Source organism: Mirounga angustirostris, unplaced genomic scaffold (genome assembly GCF_029215605.1).
Source record: "Mirounga angustirostris isolate CCGP_5_RB_7025 unplaced genomic scaffold, mMirAng1.0.hap1 SCAF_2, whole genome shotgun sequence".
Lineage (NCBI taxonomy): Eukaryota > Metazoa > Chordata > Mammalia > Carnivora > Phocidae > Mirounga > Mirounga angustirostris.
Genome location: NW_026991710.1, coordinates 98371733 through 98395687, shown reverse-complemented (window position 1 = coordinate 98395687; position 23955 = coordinate 98371733). Strand labels below are relative to the sequence as shown.

The following is a 23955-nucleotide window of genomic DNA, read 5'->3' as shown; positions in this document are numbered from 1 at the left end:
AATAATAGTTGGGTAGCAACTTACTTTAGTTGTGACATAAGCCTTAAATTACAGAGTTCCACCATATGTGATTCCCTTGAAAAGATAAATGAAAATGTGTTTCTTTTTATTTCAGTTAAGTTGACCCTAAACAAAATAAAACTAAAGCAGCATCTTATAGGTTATAAACATAGAAGTTATAAACACGTGGATAATGTCTATTGTATGATTTCTGTTGAAATATCAATAGAAATAAAAGGATTTGTTTAAAAACCTGTACTATAATTTGTGCCAAAAACATAGAAGTTATTTTTGGCACAAAATAAATATATTTTGAGAATCTCAGTATATTTAGTTTAGTCTTATTTCTGCATTACTTTTTATAGTATACTTCCCTTTTCCCCACTATTATTTAAGATTTCAAAGGATTTCAAAAAGTCCATAGTTACTAAATACATATGTAGTCTTTACTATAAAATGTGGATTATTTTCCTTAATATCATTTTATAGTGATTTATAGAAGATAATTTTAATTATCATGAATCATTCTTTTATTTTATTTTTCCTTATGCTCATTTTCTTCATCCATTTCATTTTTTGCCTATTAGTGTAAGAATTTCATCAGTTAGGGACACCTGTGTGGCTCAGTCAGTTAAGTGTCCAACTCTTGATCTCAGCCCAGGTTTTGCTCTCAGGATCATGAGTCAAGCCCTGCATTAAGCTCCACACTGGGCATGGAGCCTACTTAAAAAAAAAAAAAAAAAAGATTAAAAAAAAGAATTTGGTCAATTCATGAACCAGGGCTTCAAAATTGGCTTGTGTAGCAAGCTGTGTATCTTCATTTCTTGTTAAGAAAGTACATTTCCTGTTATTATTTATGTCATAAGGTTTGTGCGGCTTGAATTTGCCAGTTTCTCAGCAGTGGAATAAGACCAAAACTGCCCTTAATTTTTTAATTTTTAGAATGATGCTTAATATTTGGACAAATGGCATTAAATTACCAGGGAGTTGGTTTATAGTTTCATCTAATGATGTCCTAAACATTATAATAAAATAAGACATGTATATAGAGTTAAATAATTATTTTGACAATATAGCTTGAGGGAAGCAATAAAAGTTCATTTCAGAAAATGTAGTCAATAAATTAGGAAAATGTGATATAAATCATATAAAGATGATTCAAGAAGTAGACTATAAGTAATAGTTGTTTTCTTTCAATGTTATTTTGTTTCCACTTCACTACACAAAAGCTATATTTATTTATCTTTGAGCTCCCAGCATCGTATCTAGAACACAGTAGGCATTCAATAAATATTTGCCAAAAGTATAAATAAATGAGTGGAAATAGATCTGAACCTAATATTGTTTTAAAAATTCCTATCATATTAACAAGGCTTGCTCCATGTTGCAGTCTAGTGCCTTGATAAAGCAAATATATCATTATATAATGTGGCTCACTATTTTCCTCAATGATTTATTATACAGGTCATTTTTAGAATAAACACAGATCATTAAAGAAGGCACTTTAAAGAACATTTGAGTCCATTTTCTTATTTTCTAAATGAGAAAACAGGTCCAGGAAAGCAAAGAAACTTTTAAATTGACTCCAAATTGCATGGCTTGTGGAACAGCTGGGACGGAACCCTGGTCTTCTGGTTTCCAGCCCAGTTTCCTTTGATTATACCATGATAAGTGTCAGTACCAAGAATTCTAGAATTCTGAGAGCTGGGTTTCAATCTTCCTTATTATAGTGTTACTTAAGACAAATTAATATACTTCCTTGAACACTACTTTCCTCATTTCTAAAGAGAGAATAGATTTCATCAGACTTCACAGTATGTTATGTAACTCAATGACATACTAGTTCATTGAATACATTATTATTGTTTATTGCTGTAAGTTAACTTATCAACATTTAATTATTTATTTCAATATGCCTGTTTTGGACTATTTTATTTATTTAGTGTTCAACTTTCTAGGAGTATTGGAAAACTATCAAGGCATATTCTTACATTTTATGTATAATCAGAACATTTGGCCACAGGTTAGTGACAATAATCTGAGATACTGGTGATGAGGGAATATGTCGTGTTCATAAGGACATTTAAAAACTCATTGTCCCTTCCACCAGAACTGTAGTTAAAGCATAGACTTAGAGATATTAAGTATAAGTTATGAAAACTGGATTTATTCATCTGTTCAGATGTCTAGACTTGTAGATGACTTCTCAAAGAATTTCCTTAAGCCATCTTATTTTATACTACTCCTTAAAGCTGTTGTTATTATTAAAAGAATATGATTATGTAATTAGATTTCATCAGCTGGGATAGGGATTATTTTAGGCTCACATTGTATTAGCTACAGACATTTTTTAATAACTAGATATTAGACATAATTATAGAGTACCGTAACATTATATCTATCCATGACTTCAAGCGAAAAATCATCCCTCACAATGTCTAACTGAATTCATAGTTATAACTAAACTTTATCTATGGATGTTGAAGGAGGCTTATTAATGTGAAAAAGAAATTATTTCATTTAAGTTGTCCCCTCATATTTATTGTTAACCAGAGAAGCAGATATTTTGAATGACTAACATTTTTGTGTTTGTAGGTGTGGTTGTCGGTTCTATTTTTAGTAATTATGATAAAAGAGCTTAGTGAAACTAGTCTGTTGTAAAGAAGTGAGATGTCCATTCAAAACAACTTATTAGTGATGGAAGCTGGCAAATGTTTGGGCTCAAATTCACAAGTAAACTTACAGACTTCCCATAGCTGTAGGAAGAAACCCTCAGTAAATAAAACTGAAATTTATTGTAGTCTCCACCACCTCTTCAAATTTAGAACCAGTGCTTTGTTCCTTTTTGATTCTTCATGCCTGGTATTTTATTTTTAAAGCCAATCCCCCAAAGCTAGCTGTTTTCTATTAACTTTTTCCTCGACAATCTCCCTGTGTGACAGTTTAAAAGAACATAGTATTAATGCAATATGTAAAATATGATGTAATTAATTTGTTCATTTGTTTATTAACTTTCAGCTGAGGAAAACTTTTGTCTAAAGAGTTTTGTCCACCTTGGTTTTGTTGTTAATAGGAATCAGACTTCCCTACATGATGTGGTGTAAATGCTTTGAGTGAGAGAAGCTCAACTATGTCTGTAGTTCTCAGGCACGTTTCAGTGCCAGGATATATTCAGCCAATAAAATGCGTACACTCACTCTGTGGAGTGCTATGTGCTTTGGAAGTGTTTCCATCCCAAACATTTAACTAGTAGAGATAAAACCATGGAAACTTTTAGTTCCACCAATCTCCACTCCCTCTCCCTCCTCTTAGCAGAGCACACCAACTTTTCAGTGCCATATATAATACTTCCTTTGTTTATTCATTTAAGCTATTTATTATCATTAAAAAAAAATCTAACAGAATCAACAGAAAAAAATATGTTGAGTAAATATGTAGAATACTTGTTTGGGAATCTAGTGATACATATACACTTAGAAATGCTACCTGTTTATTTAGATACCACATAACCAAGTCATACCTACATTTATTTGTGCTTTAGTTTCATACTGGAAATTTTCAAATGTATATTTATCAGATCTTCTTTGTCGCATCTTAAATAGTCTGGCGCCACGGTTACTGAGATGGGATAATTCTTCCAACATGATGTCTCTGGGAATGCTGACTTTTTTGCCCAGGTGCATGCCATCTACATCTGTAAAACAACATTCATGTGCATGAAAACCCCAAGGTAAGCATTTTTAAATGCTTTGCTAAATTCCATAATTTATTGCCTGCTATATGCTAGTGTAGTGGGTAAGACAAAGACAACTTACTCAGACTTTGGCTTGAATACTAGTGCCCTTACTTTCTAACTCTTGATTATAGATATGTTACTTGTTTTTCTAAGCCTGAGGCTCTTCATCTCTAAAGTTCAGATAATACCTACTGAATATGCTTGATATGAGGATTAAATAAAATACTTCATATAAATCACTTAGCTATGGTACCTGGCACATAGAAAGAGTGAATGAGGGGCACCTGGGTGGCTCAGTCATTGAGAGTCTGCCTTCGGCTCAGGTCATGATCCCAGGGTCCTGGGATCGAGCCCTGCATCGGGCTCCCTGCTCCATGGGGAACCTGCTTCTCCCTCTCCCTCTCCCACTCCCCCTGCTTGTGTTCCCTCTCTCGCTGTGTCTCTGTCAAATAAATAAATAAAATCTTAAAAAAAAAAAAGAAAGAGTGAATGAAAGTTAGCTAATAATACTATTAGTATAATTTAGTGTTTCCAAATTTAATGAGTTTTCAAACAGCACCGCTTATAGTTGTTTTAATAAGTTCTGTTTGGCATCCCACATTTTTATGTGTGTTTCAGCTATCCCTGTTGCTTGAGTGCCTACCCTTCCATCCATGCCACTCCATTTCCTTATCTCTGTCAAAATACCATTCATTCTGCAGCCACCACCAGGAGCCTAGTATAAAGTAGGCAGGTGGTAAGTACTGAATGAACAAATCCTTCCCAATTCAGCTTAATGCTATTTCTGTGAATCCCTTCACTAAATCTCTATTCATAATTATTCATGCCTTTTTCTTTCTTTCTTTTTTTAAGATTTTATTTATTTATTTGACAGAGCGAGAGAGAGAAAGAGAGCACAAGCAGGGGGAGTGGAAGAGGGAGAAGCAGGCTCCCTGCTAAGCAGGGAGCCTGATGAGGGACTTGATCCCAGGACCCTGGGATCATGACCTGAGCTGAAGGCAGTTGCTTAACCAACTGAGCTACCCAGGTGCCCCTATTCATGCCTTTTTCATATCTCCATAGCACTGAACCACAATTACTTGATTACATTTTACTTAGTTGATGGTTTGTATTTTTTTTGTTTTAGTCTTTGTGTCCCCCATGCCTTAAATAGAGAAGATGTCCAGTAAATGACTGTTATTTTCTATTTTTAGTACTGAGGGACTTTTTTTTTTTTTAAGATTTTATTTATTGATTTGACAGAGAGAGATAGTGAGAGCAGGAACACAAGCAGGGGGAGTGGGAGAGGGAGAAGCAGGCTTCCCGCTGAGCAGGGAGCCCGATGTGTGGCTCGATCCCAGGACCCTGGGATCATGACCCAAGCCGAAGGCAGACACTTAACGACTGAGCCACCCAGGCGCCCCTGAAGGACTTTTTTAAAGTTGAAAAGAGATGAAACTCCTCTATTTTCTCCATTAATCAGGAATATATTTCTGTGTAACCCACAGAATTCTCTTGCCATTGTAGACTGCTAGTAAATCACAGGAAGAAAAATTGGGCCATTAGTAAAATAAATAATTAATTATTCTGATTGACTAGGGCAACATTCTTTGATGATGTGACAAATTAACCCTAATAATTAAGCTTTTGGAAGTGTTAGGGATGAAATAACAGAATTACTTGAATTTTCTCCTTATTTTGTTTTGGAAAAAAATCAATTAGTCTACATATTTTGATGTTATGTGGAGAGAAGCTCCACTAATCATAAAAATTGCCTGCATTTCTACTTCTACCTGACAGTGATGAGGTAGCACTATTCTCCCCCGGCTGAAGCAGTGTCAGACCAATATAGATGAAAAAGAAGGCTTAAATAAGAGCAAGAGTCTTGGAACATAATCGGAACATTTCCAAGCTCAAATAAAAAATCTTTTCATACCAGGAAACAGGAAGATCTCAAACCCAGTGAAAAAAAAGACAGATGTCAACATGAGATGACTGAGATATTAAAATTACACAACCAAGATTTCAAAGCAGCCACGATAAAAATGGCTGCTCAATGGACAGAGACAGCGGAATAGAGGGGAGAATGGGAAAAAAAATCTGTGAACTGGGTGACAGAATAATAGAAATCACCCAATAAGAAAAACTGAGGAAAAAATAAACTGAAAAAAAGATGAAGAAAGCCTTAGGGATTAATGGGACTAGAACAAAAGATAATTTGTGTCACTTAAGTCCCAGGAGAGGAGAAGGAAGTGGGGCTGGAAAAGTACTCAAAGAAATAATGGTTGGGGCACCTGGGTGGCTCAGTCAGTGAAGCAGTTGTTAAGCATCTGCCTTCGGCTCAGGTCATGATCCTGGAGTCCCAGGATTGAGCCCTGCATCAGGCTACCTGCTTGGCGGGGAGTCTGCTTCTCCTTCTGACCTTCCCCTCTCTCATACTCTCTCTCACTCTCTCTCAAATAAATAAATAAAATCTTAAAAAATAATAATAATGCTTAAAAACTCCCCGAATTAGGCAAGAAAGATAAATTTATAGAGTCAAGAAACTAAGAGTGTCTTATATAAGATAAATCTATAGAACTTCACAAAATATATTATAAACTTCTAAAAATTAAAGATGAAAAACCTTGAAAGCAGCCAGAGAAAAATGACAACTTACCTATAGGGAGGGAAAACAAAAATGAGAATGACAGTGAATTTATCACCAGAAACCATGAAAACCAGGAGAAAGTGGCACAGAGTTACTGAAAGAAAAAAACTGTCAACCCATAATCTGATACCCAGTGAAAATATCCTTTAGAAATGAAGGAGAATTTAAGACATCTTCAGATGAAGGGAAACTAGGAGAATTTGTTTCCTAGAGACCTATCCTAAAACAATGGTTCGGGCAGCTATAACAAAATACCAAAGACCAGTGGCTTCTAAACAACAGAAATTTATTTCTCACAATTCTGGAGGCTGGAAGTCTGAGATCTAGGTGACAGCATGGTTGGGGTTCTGGTGAAAGCCCCCTTCTGGGTTGCAGATTGCAGATTTCTTGCTGTGTTCTCACATGGTGGAAGGGACAAGATAGCTCTCTTGGACCTCTTTAATAAGGGCATTAATCTCTTTCATGAGGACTCCACTGTCATGACCTAATCATCTCCAAAGATTCCATCTCTTTATACCATCACAGGGGCATTAGGATTTCAGTATATGAATCTGGTGGGGACACAAACAATCAGACCATAGCAAAAAGCTAAGGGAAGTCCTTTAAACAAGAGGGAAACAATAAAATATGGAGCAAAGAAAGAATACAGTGAGCAACAATGTGGGTAAATACAATAAGCTTCCCTTCTCCTCTTGAGTTTTCTAAATTATGTTTGATGTTAGAAGCAAAAACTATAACACTCTCTGATATAATTATAAATGTATGTAGAAGAAATAGTTAAGACAATTATATTGCAAACAGAGGAGGATAAAGGGACATGAAGGTAGGTAAGTTTTCTATACTTCACTTGAATTGATAAAGTGATGACATCCGTAGACTTTGATAAGTTATGCCTATGTAATGTAATTCTTTTTTTTTTTTTTTAAGATTTTATTTATTTATTTGACAGAGAGAGAGAGACAGCGAGAGCAGGAACACAAGCAGGGGGAGTGGGAGAGGGAGAAGCAGGCCTCTCACAGAGCAGGGAGCCCTATGCGGGGCTTGATCCCAGGACCCTGAGATCATGACCTGAGTGAGCCAAAGGCAGAGCCCAATGACTGAGCCACCCAGGCGTCCCACATATGTAATGTAATTCTTAGAGCAACTCCCAAAAAAGCTATTACGGATGGACTTGAAATCACTATAGATAAATAGAAATGGAAATCTTAAAAATGTTCAAGTAAACCATAGAAAAATAGGAAAAAGAAAACAAATAAGAAACAGAAGCAACAAACAAAACAAAAAAAATAAAATGATAGAGTTAAGCCCTAAAACATCAATAATCACATTAAATATGAGTGCTCTAAATATATCAATTAAAAGACAAAGATTGCAGATTGGATTAAAAAACATGATCCAGCTTATGCTGTGAGTTGAACAATAGAGGCAAGTTGAAAGTAACAGGATGGATGGCCACCTAGGTGGCTCAGTCGGTTAAGCATCTGACTCTTGATTTTGGCTCAGGTCATGATCTCAGGGTCATGAGATTGGGCCCTGTGTTAGGCTCTGTGCTCAGCGGAGAGTCTGCTTGAGATTCTCTCTTGCCTTCTCCCTCTGCCCCTCCCCTCACTTGCACACATGCACTCTCTCTCTCTCAAATAAATAAATAAATCTTAAAAAAAAAAAAAGAAACTAACAGGATGGAAAAAGATGTATCAAGGAAATATTAATCAAAGATCAGGAGTGGTCATATTAATATCAAATAAAGTGGATTTCAGAGCAAAGACAATTACCAGAGACAGAAAAAACATTATATAATGATTAAAATATCAATCCACCAAGAAGACCTAGAAATTCTAAATGTGTATGCACCAAACCACAACAGCAACAACAAAAAGAATTAAAGAACAGAAAGGAGAAATAGACAAATCCACAGTTATAGTTGGAGACTTCAACATCCCTCTCTCAACAAAGGATAGAACAACAGACAGAAAATCAGCAAGATATAAAAGGACTCAATAATACCATTAACCAGGAAGATCTAACTGACATTTATAGAATTAGATTCTACTGAACAACAACAGAATGCACATTCTTTTCGAGTGCTCATGGAACATATACCAAGGTAGACCATATCCTGGGCCATAAAATAAACCTTAACCAATTTAAAAGAGTTAAAATTGTACAGAATATGATTTCTGTTTACAATGGAATCACATTAGAAATCAGTAACAGATAGTAGGAAAATCTCTAAATATTTGGAAACTAAACAACATACTTCTAAATAATCCATGGGTCAAAGAGGAAGTCTCAAGGGAAATAAAAAAAATCATTGATCTGGGAATGAAAATGAAAATAAAGCATGTCAAAATTTATGGGACACAGTTAATGCAGTGCTGAGAGGGACATTTATAGCACTAAATGCATACGTTAAAAAAAATAAAAAGTCTTAAATGAATAAGCTTCTACCCTAAAAACCTAGAAAAAGGGGGCACCTGGGTAGCTCAGTCAGTTAAGTGTCAGACTCTTGGTTTCAGCACAGATCATGACCCTAGATCAAGCCCTGAGGGGGACTCTGCCTTGAGCATGGAGCCTGCTTACGATTCTCTCTCTCCCTCTTCCTCTGCCCTTCATCACCCACTTGCTGGCTTGCACACATGTACGCATGTGTTATCTCTCTTTCTCAAAAGAAAAAACAAAACCCTAGAAAAAGAAGAGCAAAATAAACCCAAAGCAGGCAGAAGGAAGGAAATAACAAAGATAACAGCTGAAATAAAAAACCAGTTAAGCATGGAGTTGAGTTTTGAAAGATAAATAGAATTGACAAATCTCTAACTAGACTGACACAGACAAAAATATAAAAGACACAAATTACCAATGTTAGGAACAAAAGAAGGAACTACAGGAACTACACACATTGTAGATAGCAAATGGATAGTAAGAGAATACTATGAACAATTGTATACATAAATTCACATAAATTTGAAAACTTAAAAAAAAAATTCACCAATTTTTTAAAAGCACGAAGTATCATATCTCACCAATATGAAGTAGAGAAGTTGATTAATCCTATAAATATAAAGCAATCAAATTTATAATTTTAAAATCCCCCCAAAAAGAAATCTTTAGAGCTAGATAATTTCACTGGAGAATTCTACCAAACATTTCAAAAATTAACACCCAATTCATAATCTCTGCCTGAAAATAGAAGATGAGAGAACAGTTCCCAATTTATTTATTAAGCTAATATTACCCTAATGCCAAAACTAAAGACAACACACAAAAAAGAAAGCTACAGACCAATATTCTCCATGCATATAGAAGTAAAAATCCTTAACAAAATATTAGTAATTAGAATTCAACAATATATAAAAATTATACTACACCATGAATAAGTGGGGTTTATCCCAGGGATGCTGACTGGTTCAATATTCAAAAATCAATATATTCCACAATATTAATAGGCTAGAGAAGAAAAATTACATGATTATACCTTTGGGTTGAGGGCTGGGCAAAACACTGTTGAACTTGACACCACAATTCATTAGAGGAAAAACTGATAAATAGGACTTCATCAAAATTAAAAACTTTTGCTCTGAGAAAGACTTTTACAAGGATGAAAAGACAAGCTACAGAGAGGGAAACCGTATTTGACAACAAGCTAGAGTATATAAAGAACTCTCAAAACTCGCCAGTAAAAATGCAAACAATCCAATTAGAACATGGGCCAAAGGCATGAAGAGACATTTCACCAAAGAAGAAATACAGATGGCAAATAAGCATACAAAAATGTTCAACATCATCAGTCAATTCAAATTAAGGAAATGCAAATTAAGACCATAATGCAATGTCACTATTAGAATGGCTAAAATGGGGCACCTGGGTGGCTCAGTTGTTAAGCGTCTGCCTTTGGCTTGGGTCATGATCCCAGGGTCCTGGGATTAAGCCCCGAGTCAGGCTCCCTGCTCCGCTGGAAGCCTGCTTCTCCCTCTCCCTCTCCCCCTGCTTGTGTTCCTTCTCTGGCTGTGTCTCTCTCTGTCAAATAAATAAATAAATAAAATCTTAAAAAAAAAAATAGAATGGCTAAAATGAAAAATAGTGATAGCTCCTAATGCTGGGGAGGGTGTGGAGAAACTGGATCACTTACATATTGAGGCCGCTCTAGAAAGTAACTTAGTAGTTTCTGTTAAAAACCTACCGTAGAACTAACAGTAATACTGGGCATTTATTCCAGTAAAATGAAAGCTCATGTTCACGCAAAAAGCTATGTATAAATATTCATAGCAGCTTTATTCTTAATTAAAAACAAAACAGAAATAATCCAGTTGTACTTCAATGGGTAAATGGTTAAAAACACTGTGGTCCATCCATACCATGGTACTCAGCAATAAAAAGGAAAAAACTATTGAGATATACATCTCCTGGACCTATCTCCAGAGAATTACACTGAGTGGAAAAAAGCCAACCCCCAAAGGTTATACACTATGTGTGTGTGTGTGTGTGTATCATTTATATAGCATTCTTGAAATGAAAAAATATAGAGAGAGAAATAAAGAGCAGAGTTGTAATTGGCAGGAGTCTCTTGACTATTAATAACAATATTCTGGTTGTGATAGTATACTATAGCTTTGCAAGATGTTACCTTGGGGGAAATTAGGAAAGGGATGGGATATCCCATGATGGGATAGCTCTGTATTATTTCTTACAATTGCATATGAACTACAATTAGCTCAAAAAAAAAAAAAAGCTACAAAGCCATAAAAAGATATGAATAATCCTTAAGTGTAAATTGCTAAGTGAAAGAAACTAGTCTGTAAAGACTACACACTGTATGGTTCCAACTACGTGGCATTCTGGAAAAGGCAAAACTCTGGAAGACGGTAAAAGAATCAGTGGTTGTCAAGGGCTTGGGGGGAGGTAGTAGGGATAAACAGGTAGAGTACAAGGGATTTCTAGGGCAGTGAGACTATTCCCTATGATACTATAATGGCAGATATATGACATTATGCATTCGTGAAAGCCCATAAAACACTACAACACAAAGAGTGACCTCTAATGTAAACTATGGACTTTAGTTGTTTTTTTTTTTTTAAAGATTTTATTTACTTAATTTAGAGAAAGAGAGAGAGAGTGCATGTGCATGAACAGGGGAGGTACAGAGAGAGTGAGGGAGAGGGAGACAATCTCCAGCAGACTCCACACTGAGTGCAGAGCCAGCTCAGGACTTGATCCCAGGACCCCAAGTTCATGACACCAGCTGAAACCAAGAGTTGGTTGCTTAACCAACTGAGCCACTCAGGTGCCCCTGGACTTTAGTGTTTAATAGTGTATCAATATTGGTTCAGCAGCCATAACCAATACATCACACTAAGGCAAGATGTCAGTAATAGAGGAAACTATGTATTGGGAAGAGAAGGGGTATATGGGAACACTCTACTTTCTGCTTAGTTTTTCTGTAAACCTAAAACTGCTCTTAAAAAAGTGTATTATTAAAAAAAATTAAATAAAAAAATTCATAGCCCCTCCTAATGCAAGTGGAGCAGCTTTGTCTGCTCTCCAGTATGAAAAAAAAAAAAAAAAAAAAAAAAAAAGCTATGCTTTACAATCCCCAGGGATGGCAGGGATTGCCTACGAAAAAGGAATAGGAGGAAGAGAGCAAAATAAATGAGGGTGTTTTATAACAGTTGCCTGGGATTTGCTTGCCAAACCTGTTGAGTTCTACAGGGAATATTTGCTTTCATCTATTTGCGAGTGTTTGGAATCTTTGTTACTGTGTGCTTGGAACATGGAAGGAGAAGCTAGGTTATTTTTCAACATATCTATGAATATATACCTCCATATTCTAAAGAGAGTGACAGGGTGGGCTCTTTCAACTTTTTGATCCTTTTTTTAAAGATTTCATTTGTTTATTTGAGAGAGAGAAGGAGAGAAAGAGAGAGAGAGAGCACAAGCTGGGGAAGGTCAGAGGGAGAGGGAGAAGCAGACTCCCCACCGAGCAGGGAGCCCCACGTGGGGCTCCATCCCAGGGTCCTGGGATCATGACCTAAGCCGAAGGCAGATGCTTAACCAACTGGGCCACCCAGGTGCCCAACCTTTTGATTCTATAATCAAAATAGCAAGTTCCCTTTAGATACAAAGGATAGAAGAAACAGTATTGCTTATACTTAGTGCAGTTATGGGAAGGGGGAATCTCCTTTAAATGTTTCTCAAAACAATTCAATTAGCAATGAGAGAGAGAGAATGAAATAGTAACACAAAAAGTCAAAATCTACAGATTTTTTTCCATTCAACTTTTCTAGAAATACATATTCTATATAATGTAATATATTACAAATAATGTTTTTAAACACATTTAAGTTTTTCCTGAAAAACCTTTCTAATGGGACATTTTCAGGAAATGAAAAATGCCCCAAAGCAGGCAGCCACTAAAAAACGTGGAGATGACAATCTTCATAGTTATAGAATCTTTCTCCTTACAATGAAGGCTACAAAGATTTTCCATAAAGAAACCAAAACAGAAATGCAATTTTTTTCTTCCTCCCCATTTCTGTTACTGTTTTGAGTCATTACAAACAGTTAAATGAAAATAGAGGTGTTAGAAAAAGGAATAGCATATTATTATATTAATTTCTATATCTTCTAAATTCTAAGCTATAGCGTAAGTTTAATTCTGTGACTCCAGACAGAAATTTGAGAAAATGTTTTTATCTCATTTCCTTCTTTTAAAGGCCCTCTGATATTAACTGATTCCACCAATGTTTCTGAAATAACCACATGACTTAAGTAGATTCCATCCTGCTGGTCCCTGTGATTTACAATAATCTTCTGGGGTGTGTTTGACCAGAGTTGATCAGCTTGGTGATTGATTCAGAAACAAGTACAAGACCTGATCCAGGTCAATGAGAGTGAATATCAGGACTTTTCTCTGTGCATGTTGTGCCAAAGATGCTTTCTTTATCCTGCTGCATGTAAACACGGAAGTATATTGCCCAGGGAACTATTGGCAAGTACTTGGTAGAATGATAGAGCCAGGCTTGGGATGAAGCTTACTCCAAGGAAATCAAAACAGAGACAGCGAAACCAGAGAATCCTTGGCAGCATACTTGAGTGGCTAGATGAAGCCCTACAAGATCACCTCTGAACTTTTCAGATATATGAGCCATAAATTCCCTTTATTGTTTAAGCTAGTTGGCTTTGGACTTTCTCTTATTTTCAACTAAAAGCATGCAGATATAGTTATTCTCTCCAGATCTTCATCTCACTGATGTAGGTCCAAAAACTATATTAAGACGGGAGTCATAAGGAAGAGTGAGGAAGACCAGCCTAAAAGCCCAGAAGTAGGGGCCTCAAAGAGGAAAGAGAGCAGAGAGCAGAGCTATAACAAAAATGGATATACCGCTGGTCATGGACTCATCTGGTTTCATAAGATACATTCACTCCTTTTTAGCAAAGCACTAGAACCATCACTCAAGCTGCTACAAGGAATAGATGTTCAGTAAGAGCCATGAGGAACTTACCTACTAATCAGCTGGCACAATCTGTTATTACTAGTAAATTTGTATCATAAGAGAGGAGAAATAAGAGACAAAAAGGAAAAAGGAGAAGGTGCATAAAATAATGGACACTCAACCTCTTTTCTTATTCGTCACACTCCATTCCACTTCCTCTAAGCCTACATTTTCTCCCTCCTACTCTGTGATAGACAGTGAGTTAACTGGCTTTGAGTGGCCATCTGAAAGTATTAAGGACCTCTGGGGCCAGAAATACTAGATGATAAGTCAGCATTAGAGCAAACTTCTACTGGCTCACAAGAGTTGACTGATAAGTTTTCAAGAATTCTGTGAGCCAGTAGTTAACTTCAGTAAACACAGCCCTAATTAAACTTAAATTATATAAATTTAATAATTAGAAAAAGTATTTAAAGACAAAGCAATAAATACTCAAAACATATCACTTTTTAAGTCTTTTTACTGCATTTTGCTATTACCTATGCTTCTAATGTTATTTCTATCTGTTTGTATGTGTATGGTGGAAACACTGTATAACGTATTACTGAACATATTTTCCTAAATCTCCATTCAGTGCCTTCTTGATGGTAGCTTGAAATCGGCCATGGTGGGTGTATTTATACCATAGAAATTGGCAAACTCCGGAAACCAAGGCATTTCCCCCCGCCCCAAAGAACCAGTTGTTAAGTATTTACTAGCAAGGTACTAGACACAGGAATATGTTAAGTCAACATATTTTGCATAAACAAACAGCAAAAGACATATCTAAATTCTCTAGGGTTTTCTTCCCTTCCCTTCCAATAGTTAAATTTATAACTGGAGCAGTAGTTCCAAACCATCTGTGAGGGGAATCTAATGTATGAACACTTTCATTACTTAACACTGTCAACTGAGCACATAGAATCCAAGTCCAGCTGTTCCCTGCCCCTTAGTGCAAACCCCTCTGCAGGGTCTTAACAGTGTTTTTAATCTGGATGCCTGATAAATGATATAACTTATTCAGGATACATATCCTTGCCTTGATGGATTAGAAGGTTGTCTTTGTGGCATTAGATCATCTATTGAAAATAATATTGCTAGGCATACTTTCCTATTGATGTCATTTATAGTGATCCAGAATTTTCCCTTTGTTCTTTAAAGATTTTCTTGATATATTGTATTTGGCTACTATTTCAAGAATCAATGATTATTTATGAACAGTTGAATATCTAATTATAAATTGATACAGACATATAATCTAAGGATCTTGGCCATAATCAAATTAATTTCCACAAAAAACCCACAATTTTTAATCTACTAGAAATATTCTTCTTCAGTAGTGTCCTCAAACGTTCAATACTTTTGTAGTTAAACTAAGGTTTAAAATCTTACATTAAAAAGTTCAAATAATTTTTTTGAGTATACTTTCCTTCTACCTTTCATACTGTAGAGCCCCATTGCAATGAGTATTAGAAACCGAATGGAAAATTGCATTTTATTGAGACAATATGTGATCTTTGAAAATGTGATCAGTTCCTTTTTCAAACCTTACATTAATGCATAGTCTTATGAACAAACACTGGACTTAAGTTCCTCCAAAAGGAAACATTCTTTTTTTCACATTTATTTCATACATTAACGTTCTGAAACTTGATCAAATGATTTATGTGTGCACAGGTAGTTTTACACATTTAATGTGAAATTTTGATCCTACCAAAAGTTACATATTTAGTTAGATCAGTGAATCTAATTCATAGTTTGTAAAGATACTCATTTACACATAATTGTAGTAAGACAAAAGATCTTAATTTAAAAAACCCTCTTTTCCCATGATTCCCTGGCAGTTGCAATTCTGGTAGAATGGGCAAAACCAGTGGAGGGGAGTTAACGAAACTGACTTGCTCTACGGTGGTCCTATTGATTTACTTAGAAGCCTGAGGCCAACAATTTTCTTTGTATTGCACAAGTCTCTTCTGCTTGTATACAGATAGTTGGCCTAAGTGGATGGAATAATAGTCCATAAAATATGCTTTATTTCAAAATGTAACATACACATATACATATTACATGAAAGATAATAGTCCAGACTGTCATTTTGAATAATGCCTGAAAAGACTACAGTTGATAATAAGGCCATTAATAATTTTCTTTACATTAAAAAGTTGATTTTGAAATCCATCTGAGATTCTTTAATTTCCTATTTTATATCTCTTTGATTTGAGTTCTATAGCTATTTTATACAGTTTTCAAAAACTTACTATAAAATATTATCATTTAGTAACTAATTTTTTAAACATTTAAGAAATGAGATTACCAATATATTGAATTACACAGTTTGGAATTACACAATCATCTAGTACTGTTTATGAAATGCACATGTACAGCATATTAGAGTGAAAAAGACAACAAAGAAACTAGGATGATAGAATAGTATGGTTGGACTTAATACTGTGATTTCTGCTTGGGTAGTGACTAGAATTTATTCTAGCTCTCTGGTGCTACTTTTCTGAAGGACCTTTATAGAAGTTTAGAAACCTATGGCATGCTAAAAAAATCTTATGAATTTACTAATTTCCCAAAAAAGCACACTTTTCTTGGGGTTATGGAGTGCTGATGTGAAAATTTAAACCAAGGAAGACTAATAAACTTGTACACTGAAGCATTAGGTTAAGTTCTTTTTCTCCCCAAACTTTTCATATTTGATCTGTGGTATTTAAGGCCTTCTTGGTGTCCTAATTTTAACATTGATGGCTTGATTAAAACATTACAGTTTAAGATATGCTGATGCAGGAAAAGCAAAAGGGGTCTTCACGTAATCTTCCATCTGAATTTCTAGATTTTATACTCTATACTTTTCAAAGTGCCCTTGCAATTTATGTTAATATTAGCATTGTCTTTGTTATTGGAGAAACTCAGATATGCTGATGTTTGACTGTAGCACACAGCTCAGTAAATTAGAATCATGGAATTTTAGAATTAAATGGATCAGCAAATCCAACCTCCTCATGTTCAGATGAGGCATCTGAGGTCTGGTCTGGAACCCAGGGCTCCTGGTACCATACCAACAACAGCACTCCATTTAGAACCCGGGCTTCCTGTTTTCAAACCACAAAGCTAAACTCTTTTCCTGAAGTCACAAAAACAGGCTGCTCAGTCCTCTTCTGTGTGCTGGGAAAAGCTGTTCACCAGTCATGCAGGGAAAAATTAAAAACATAAACAAAAAACATCCCAAAAAAGCCCTCACAGAGCCCAGGTGAAAAAACTGTAGGGTGACTGAAGCAGCCTTCCGAGGCACTGTGGTCTTCCCTGTTTCTGAAGTTCTTCTAATCTGTCAGTTACATCTCTGTGTAAGACTGGGGGTCAGCGTATGCCCAGTTCTTCTTATGGTTATTTTCATTCCAATTCCTCCTCCCCACCACGTAGGGACAGATGCCAGTGGCTCTCTAGAGCATCACCTGCTTCTATTCTTACTCTCCCTCCTCTTTCTGTCAACTTATCACTCCCTATCATTTTATGCTTCCCTATCTCTCTCCCTCCTCCTCCAGTATTCAAGTCTGGAAGATTTAGTGAGAAGAGGAACAGGATTAATACCGGAGAATATGTACGAATTAGGGGTAAATGGCACAGGGCTGGGGGGCATGAAACTTTGATAAGCCAACTATTCTTGCCCCCACAACTAATTCATGCACGGATAATGGCAAAATATTTTTGTATTTTTGCCTGTCTTAGAATAGCACTTGTTAGATGGTAGCAACATGGTTCTCTTACTTCTGTATAAAGCACAGAAGTTTTGTTTCACAGCAGTAACGCCGAGACAATTGCTACCATCAGCTCTATTCCTTCTAATATTGATGATGATGATGATGATGATGATCATGATATAATGATGTAACGATGTGACAGTATAGAGCCTTAGTGTCAGGGGATACTTTCTATTATTTGTTGGGAGTGTGGTATAGTTGCTGCTGGGACATAATCTGACATGACAAACATAATGGATCTGTAATGAGTAACAATTTGGGGTGTAGTTAGTAGAAGCTGGAAGTTATCTACATTTTTACTCATTCTATCCAGTTCTATGTATTTTAGTCTAGATGGGTAAGATTTTTCATTAATTCTTGGAGGTTATTTCTCCTTCAGATGGAATGAGTGCTCTGATGTACAACTCTCCTTTTTTGATTCTTACATTTTCCTACCGATTGATCTCAAAGGTTCACCAGCTATAGTGTCTCTACCAAACGACAAGAACTGGAGTGAACTTGCAGTTCATGTTAAAAAACAACCCATTTAGAGGGGCGGAGCAAGATGGCGGAGGAGTAGGAGACCTGGATTTCGTCTCCTCTCAGGAATTCAGCTGGATAGGGATCAAACCATTCTGAACACCTACAAACTCAACAGGAGATCGAAGAAAAGAAGAGCAACAACTCTCTCATCAGAAAAGCGACCACTTTCTGGAAGAGGTATAGAAATTCAACTGATTTCTGCACATTGTTTTTGTACCCTGAAACTTTATTAAATTCACTGAACAGTAAAAAAACAAAAAAAACCCCAACCCATTTAGTCAGTTCATTGTCACGTTTCATTCTTCTCCACGCTAAATCTTTTTGAAAAGTGATATAAAAAATAAAGGAGTTCCAAGTACAAAAGAAAAAAAATCCTGATGCACAAGGAGAGAAGGAGGGCTTTGAAAACATCCTTCTCTGTTCAATTTTATAAGGGAAAATCCAACCCAAGTTTGATTTACTAAGTGTTATAATTAAGATCAAAACAGTTGCATGCTCTATCTTAAATTATCCAGATTTTTGCTGCTGTGAAGTATTTGAAAGTTTGGAGGATTATTCCCGAAAAGGTTTCTTTGCAGTCTGTCTCATCTCAGCATCCATGACACTTCCCTAGCTCTGGATCTCTAGACACCATGTCATACACAAATAGTAAAGTTCCATATAAGATGTCAGAGGAAATAAGAGAGGGAAATTATTTAAGCTGTTTCATAAAGTACTACAGCTATTTTATCTCAGATGAGTTAAGAAAGTCTGCGATCATCCTGCATTATCTGGATACTTGACCTCCAAACACAGGCAGAGCATGTGACTCCCCTTAAGGGGGCTGGAAATCTACCCATGACTTGGGAGGGAGGCTTCAGCAGACTTTACATGGCCAGGACCTACTGGTGGTAAGATAATAGTTTGGAGGGGTTTTTTTCCCCTTGAGATAGAATTGTATTTTTTCTTTATAGTTCATAAACACAAAATTTACGTTATAAGAAAAAGAAAAAGATATTCTTACCCTTGAAGGTCTATGTCAGGACTAACATAGAGTAGAATCCAACACATGATTTAAACTGGGAATACATTAAATGGATCAATTGATTAATGATTAGAATGCAATTAGAAAATAACTTATCTCAAGTCCAGTTTTAAGGTAAATAATTTATTCTCAAACTCAAGTGTTCATCCAGTTTTTCCTTGTTGATCAGGAAAACTATAAAAACAATTTCAAGTAAACTACCTGAACCAGGAACTATAAAGAAGCATAAAAATTTAAAAGAAGTGTGAATTTTTGAATTTTGGACCCATACAAGTTTAGTTCTGGAATCTGATTCAGAATTATTCTCACTTTATTCCAAGCTAGTCTGACATCATAGTAAAACATGGAAACTAAGTTGAATCCAGTATGCTAATTTTATATTCCAGAAAATAGAAAATGAAACTTAAAAACAGGACTCTTTAGATATGACTACATTATATGAAGAGTATCTGAAACAATCTTTGACTGGTTCTATGCAGTGTGCTTTATGGAAGGTGAAATATGAAAACACTATACTTACCCCTGTTCCCGGCTGCCCCCACCAGATCTCATGCCTCTAGGTCTCAATAGTGTTCAGGTGAAAGGTTACATTCCTTGTCAATGGAGGGGAAATAAGGAGGCATTCTGAAAACTCCACAGATATATCTGGAATGGCTCAAATCAGCCCTTAAAAGCATCTGGATATTCTACCCATTCACTTTTAAAATTGATGCTATCCTTCGCTCATAAAGTTTCCTTTATAACAATCAAATGCAATTTATAAATCATTGCTTTCTAGAGGTATTTGCTAGAACTTAAGGAAAAGGAGAATGGAATATCATCTTGCATCTAATTTATATTAAATTTTTTGAGTCATATGCTTTGAGACTACATAAACTTTATATTTCCCTAGACATCATATATAAAAGTAGATTTCTATTGAAAATATCTTAGTAAACCAATTACCAAATATGAAGACTGGTTTTGGGGTTAAAGAAATTCATAATCTGAATTCCAACTTAACAGTTTTTGTACAAAAAAGATGATAGAATATATTTTTAATGTTTTATGTAATATATAAGATAAAAGAAAGCAAGATATGCCATGTGGGTTGGACCATGAAGACAAGTATGAGACCTGTCCAAAAAAAGGAATTGAGAGTGATATTAACTTATAATGTGAAATGTGAAAGGCAAGCCAAGCAGAATGTACATCAGCTGTCAGATTGCTTCATTCCTTTAGAGCAGTTGTTGATCTGAAAATAGCTTTCAGATGAGAAAGGATGACTACAAAAGGATTAGTTACCATAGGCTTTTCTACACCCCCTAGAGCTCCAGGTTTGTTATGACAGAATAGCAAGAATTTAAAGGAAGTAAACTATAGAATATTAAATATCATCAGGAAGGATCTTTGTTAATGCTGAGCTAGAGTAATGCTGAAAAAGGATTTTCATTGATACCATTTCCATGGATTTCCTTCATGATGGCTGATGCTTGCTGTTTTCTCTGCTTCACCATGGTATTATGTGAAAGCATGGTCTTTTGTTCCCTGTGGAAAATAAAGGAACGTTATTGAGACAATGTGAAGAACTCATCTGGAGTATTTTATAATCATCCTTTTGAAAGAGAGCATCTTCGTTCTTTATTAGGAATTTATTATTGTTTCTACTGAGTGACTTTAATATGCCTTATCTATCTTGTGACAGAGCATGTTATTCATTGACAGGCAATATCACAGTGAACAGAAGATAATACTCAGAGTTTCAGTCCCAGTCTTAATCTATACACTTGTACAATGGTCCCCAGGCAAGGAGAAACAATGAGAGAGCTGCCTCCTCTCCCCTCCCTCTTTCTTTTCCACAGTTTATTTTAATCTGTCATCGTTTCCTTACTGGCCTTCATTTGTACCAGCATCACGGTACATCAATTCCAGCAAACTGTAAGAATGAAGAAAGGACACTAGATTAAAGCAGAACTCTTTGGTGGTGGCATCTTAATATTAGCATCAACAGCTGCCCTTTAAAGCAAAGAAGGCCCATTTATGGGTCATAACTCTGAACCTCCTTGGACAACTGACTAATAAAACATTTTAGGAAATAATATACTCACCTTGCTCTTAGGCTGTGCTTTGCAGCAGGGATGAGTCCCAATTTGTGGAGGAAAGAGTGGAGATGGAATATGGATGGCACTTGGGCCCGATGGTTTTTATCCCTGAGCCTGGGACGGCATGGTCCCTAGCTCTGACTCAAACTGGGGACTGAGCCTTTCTGAAGAGACTGGCATCCAGCTGACATCAACTGACTATATATAGCACCAAATACTTCAGCTACTCATATCTTCCTGGCGAAAGGGAGGAACAGAGAAAGATTAGGTTCTCTCCATTGTGTTTCTAGTTTGTGAGATGGTTGAAGGAACATACAGAAAGTTTTTATGGCGCACCTTCTCTTTGAGGAGATAGTAGTCAAAAGGGATTTTTAAAACTTGTTAAGATGTAGATCTTATGCTGCATCTTCTTGACGTGGCAAGAGACACGTACATGAATTAGAACAGAATGATAGATCATTAACCATTACAATGAAAGTATGGGTAATAATATCTATGGAGTTTCAAGAATGAAGAAAGCAATGTTGGGTTAACCAGTAGAACCTTCCTTAAGCAGGAGTGAGAATTATGCTAGGTCCAGAAAAATGGGTAATATTTGAATGGCAAAGTGGGGGAACACTTGGCAATGGTGTTAAAGGTTGAACCATGAAGCTATTTGAGTAAAAGCTGAGACTCATAACTGGGTCATACTTTTTGAAGAGACCTATAAAGAAGAGAGCCTACAAAGTTGACTAATCTTTGCAAGGTCTGGTGTGAAGGATTCCTGTTTGGGAGAATGAGAAGATAACAGGTTTGGAAGGTGGGCTTTATTGGCCTCCTTGCTGGTCTTTGAGCACAGAAGAAGTATATTCTCATTTCTGGGCTTTGCTTTTACTATTTCCCGCTTGATGGAACATGCTCTTCTTCGACCCATGTGGCTCACTCTCCCATGCAATCAGGATTCCATTCAATTACTGATTCCTTATAAAGCACTTCCCCAGTCACCATGTCTAAAATATCACATGGTGCCACGCTCTGGTTCCTAATTTTGCTTCATTTTTCTTTATATTTTTCATTAATATTAAAGTCAAATGGAAGTGGATGAAAAACCCCCAAAACAGAAATTTTAAAAAGACAGAAGTTTGTTTTTCCCACATATATACTTAGACCAGAGGTAAATAATCTAGGATTGGTGTGATTGACATAATCATCAGGGGCTCAATTGCCTTCTAATTTTTTGCTCCATTATCCCTAACATGCAGTCCCCTTGGGCCTCAGTGGCTGCTCCAGCTCTAGCCAGCATGTTCATATTTTAGTTAGCAGAAAAAGGAAAAAGTAATGAGAAAGGCACACTGTCTCCTCTTCAGAACATGTCCTGATATTGCTCAGATCTCTTTGGCTTACATCCCTTTGTCCAGAACTTAGTCAAGTAGCCATACAGAACTCAAGAGAGGCTGGGAAATACAGATTTTATTCTGTGTGGCTGTGCGCCCAGCTAAAATTCAGAGGATAACTTACTGAGAAAGGAGATAAGTGGTTACTGTGTGACAACTCCCAGATTTTGACACAAGAACATATCGACATTATTTTATCTATCTAGTGTCTCTTTTTCCTACCAAAATACAAGGAACTCCATAAAGGCTTGGGTATCAAGAATTGTGACTAGTATGTGGTGGGCACTCAATATTCATTGAACGAATTAATAAATGAGTGGGTTGGAGATTAATTGTGGAATGCATTAAAGGTTTGGCATGATTTTGGAATTCTCTTCCTGTTATGTTAAACACTTGGGGGGGAAATAGGATTGTAATAAATGAAGAGTAACTTGAATATGGGAAGATGGTGGCGACTTATGAGAGAAATTGTTTTGAATGAGATTGAAATAGGTTATACTTTTAGTGCCTGATCATAGGACTGCCTGATCACAGTTCAAGGTAGTAGTAGGTTTAAGCTAACCTATTACAATTGCTTCTAAGCAATTGTTTGCTTTGAAGATATTAATTAGGTACCAATGGGAAACCATTTTGCCAAAGCCAAATGAATTTAAATTCCCTCCTAAGATTCTCTAATTGCCCTTAAATTCCTGGCTCTAGCATTTACTGTAGTAAGCTATTAGTTAGGTCTCCTGAACTCTTAGTTTTCTTACCTATAAAATGGAGATTACAGTTTCTACCACATCATGTCATGGACATTTTACATATAACAATTTTAGAAATTTCTGATACTTAATAAAAGCTTAATGAATATTAATTTTTTCATTTACTATTATTATTCCTGCAATATGAAAGTATTAGAACAATCGACTGCATTATTCAGTAAAAAATAAAAATATATTCAGAAAACCCCAGTTTTCTGATGTAGTCACCTTCATCTGTTTCCAATTTTGTGTTATATAGCTCTACAGGTTGAACCGGTGTCCTCAGCAGATAATAATTGTTATGTTACCTTTGATTTCTAAAATGAAAGGAGATTTTTTTTATTTTTTATTATTTCTTTTTTTTTTTGAAAGGAGATTTTTAAAAATTAATTATTTCTTTATTTATGGGGAAAGAGAGAAACCCATGCAGACTCCACACTGAGGGTGAAGCCTGATGCAAGGTTCAATGCAGAGCTTGATCTCATGACCATGAGATCACGACCTGAGCCGAAACCAAGAGTCAGATGCTTAACCAACTTAGCCACCCAGGAGCCCCTAAAATGAAAGGAGATATTTTAAATAATTGCAAAAGTTTTAAAGAATGTAACACCTTACTTGTT

At 35.9% G+C, this 23955-nt stretch overlaps 1 protein-coding gene and 1 long non-coding RNA gene across 7 annotated transcripts in view; one reads left to right on the top strand and one right to left on the bottom strand.

The window, feature by feature from the left end:
• Window positions 1-21330, bottom strand: part of MYOZ2 (myozenin 2) — a 39201-nt gene extending 17871 nt beyond the window's left edge. The window contains exons 1-3 of the mRNA XM_045880521.3: window positions 21226-21330; window positions 20577-20665; window positions 3525-3694 (exon numbers count right to left, since the gene is read on the bottom strand). Coding sequence (XP_045736477.1) covers window positions 3525-3694; window positions 20577-20652 — 246 coding nt within the window. The 5' untranslated portion in view covers window positions 20653-20665; window positions 21226-21330. The remainder of the gene's footprint in view (window positions 1-3524; window positions 3695-20576; window positions 20666-21225) is intronic.
• LOC123848292 (uncharacterized) overlaps window positions 3603-23955 on the top strand; it is a 74461-nt gene continuing 54108 nt past the window's right edge. For all 6 annotated transcript variants that reach the window (XR_010409512.1, XR_010409511.1, XR_008506545.2 and 3 more), the window contains exons 1-2: window positions 3603-3730; window positions 18043-18291. This is a non-coding gene — a long non-coding RNA (uncharacterized LOC123848292). The remainder of the gene's footprint in view (window positions 3731-18042; window positions 18292-23955) is intronic.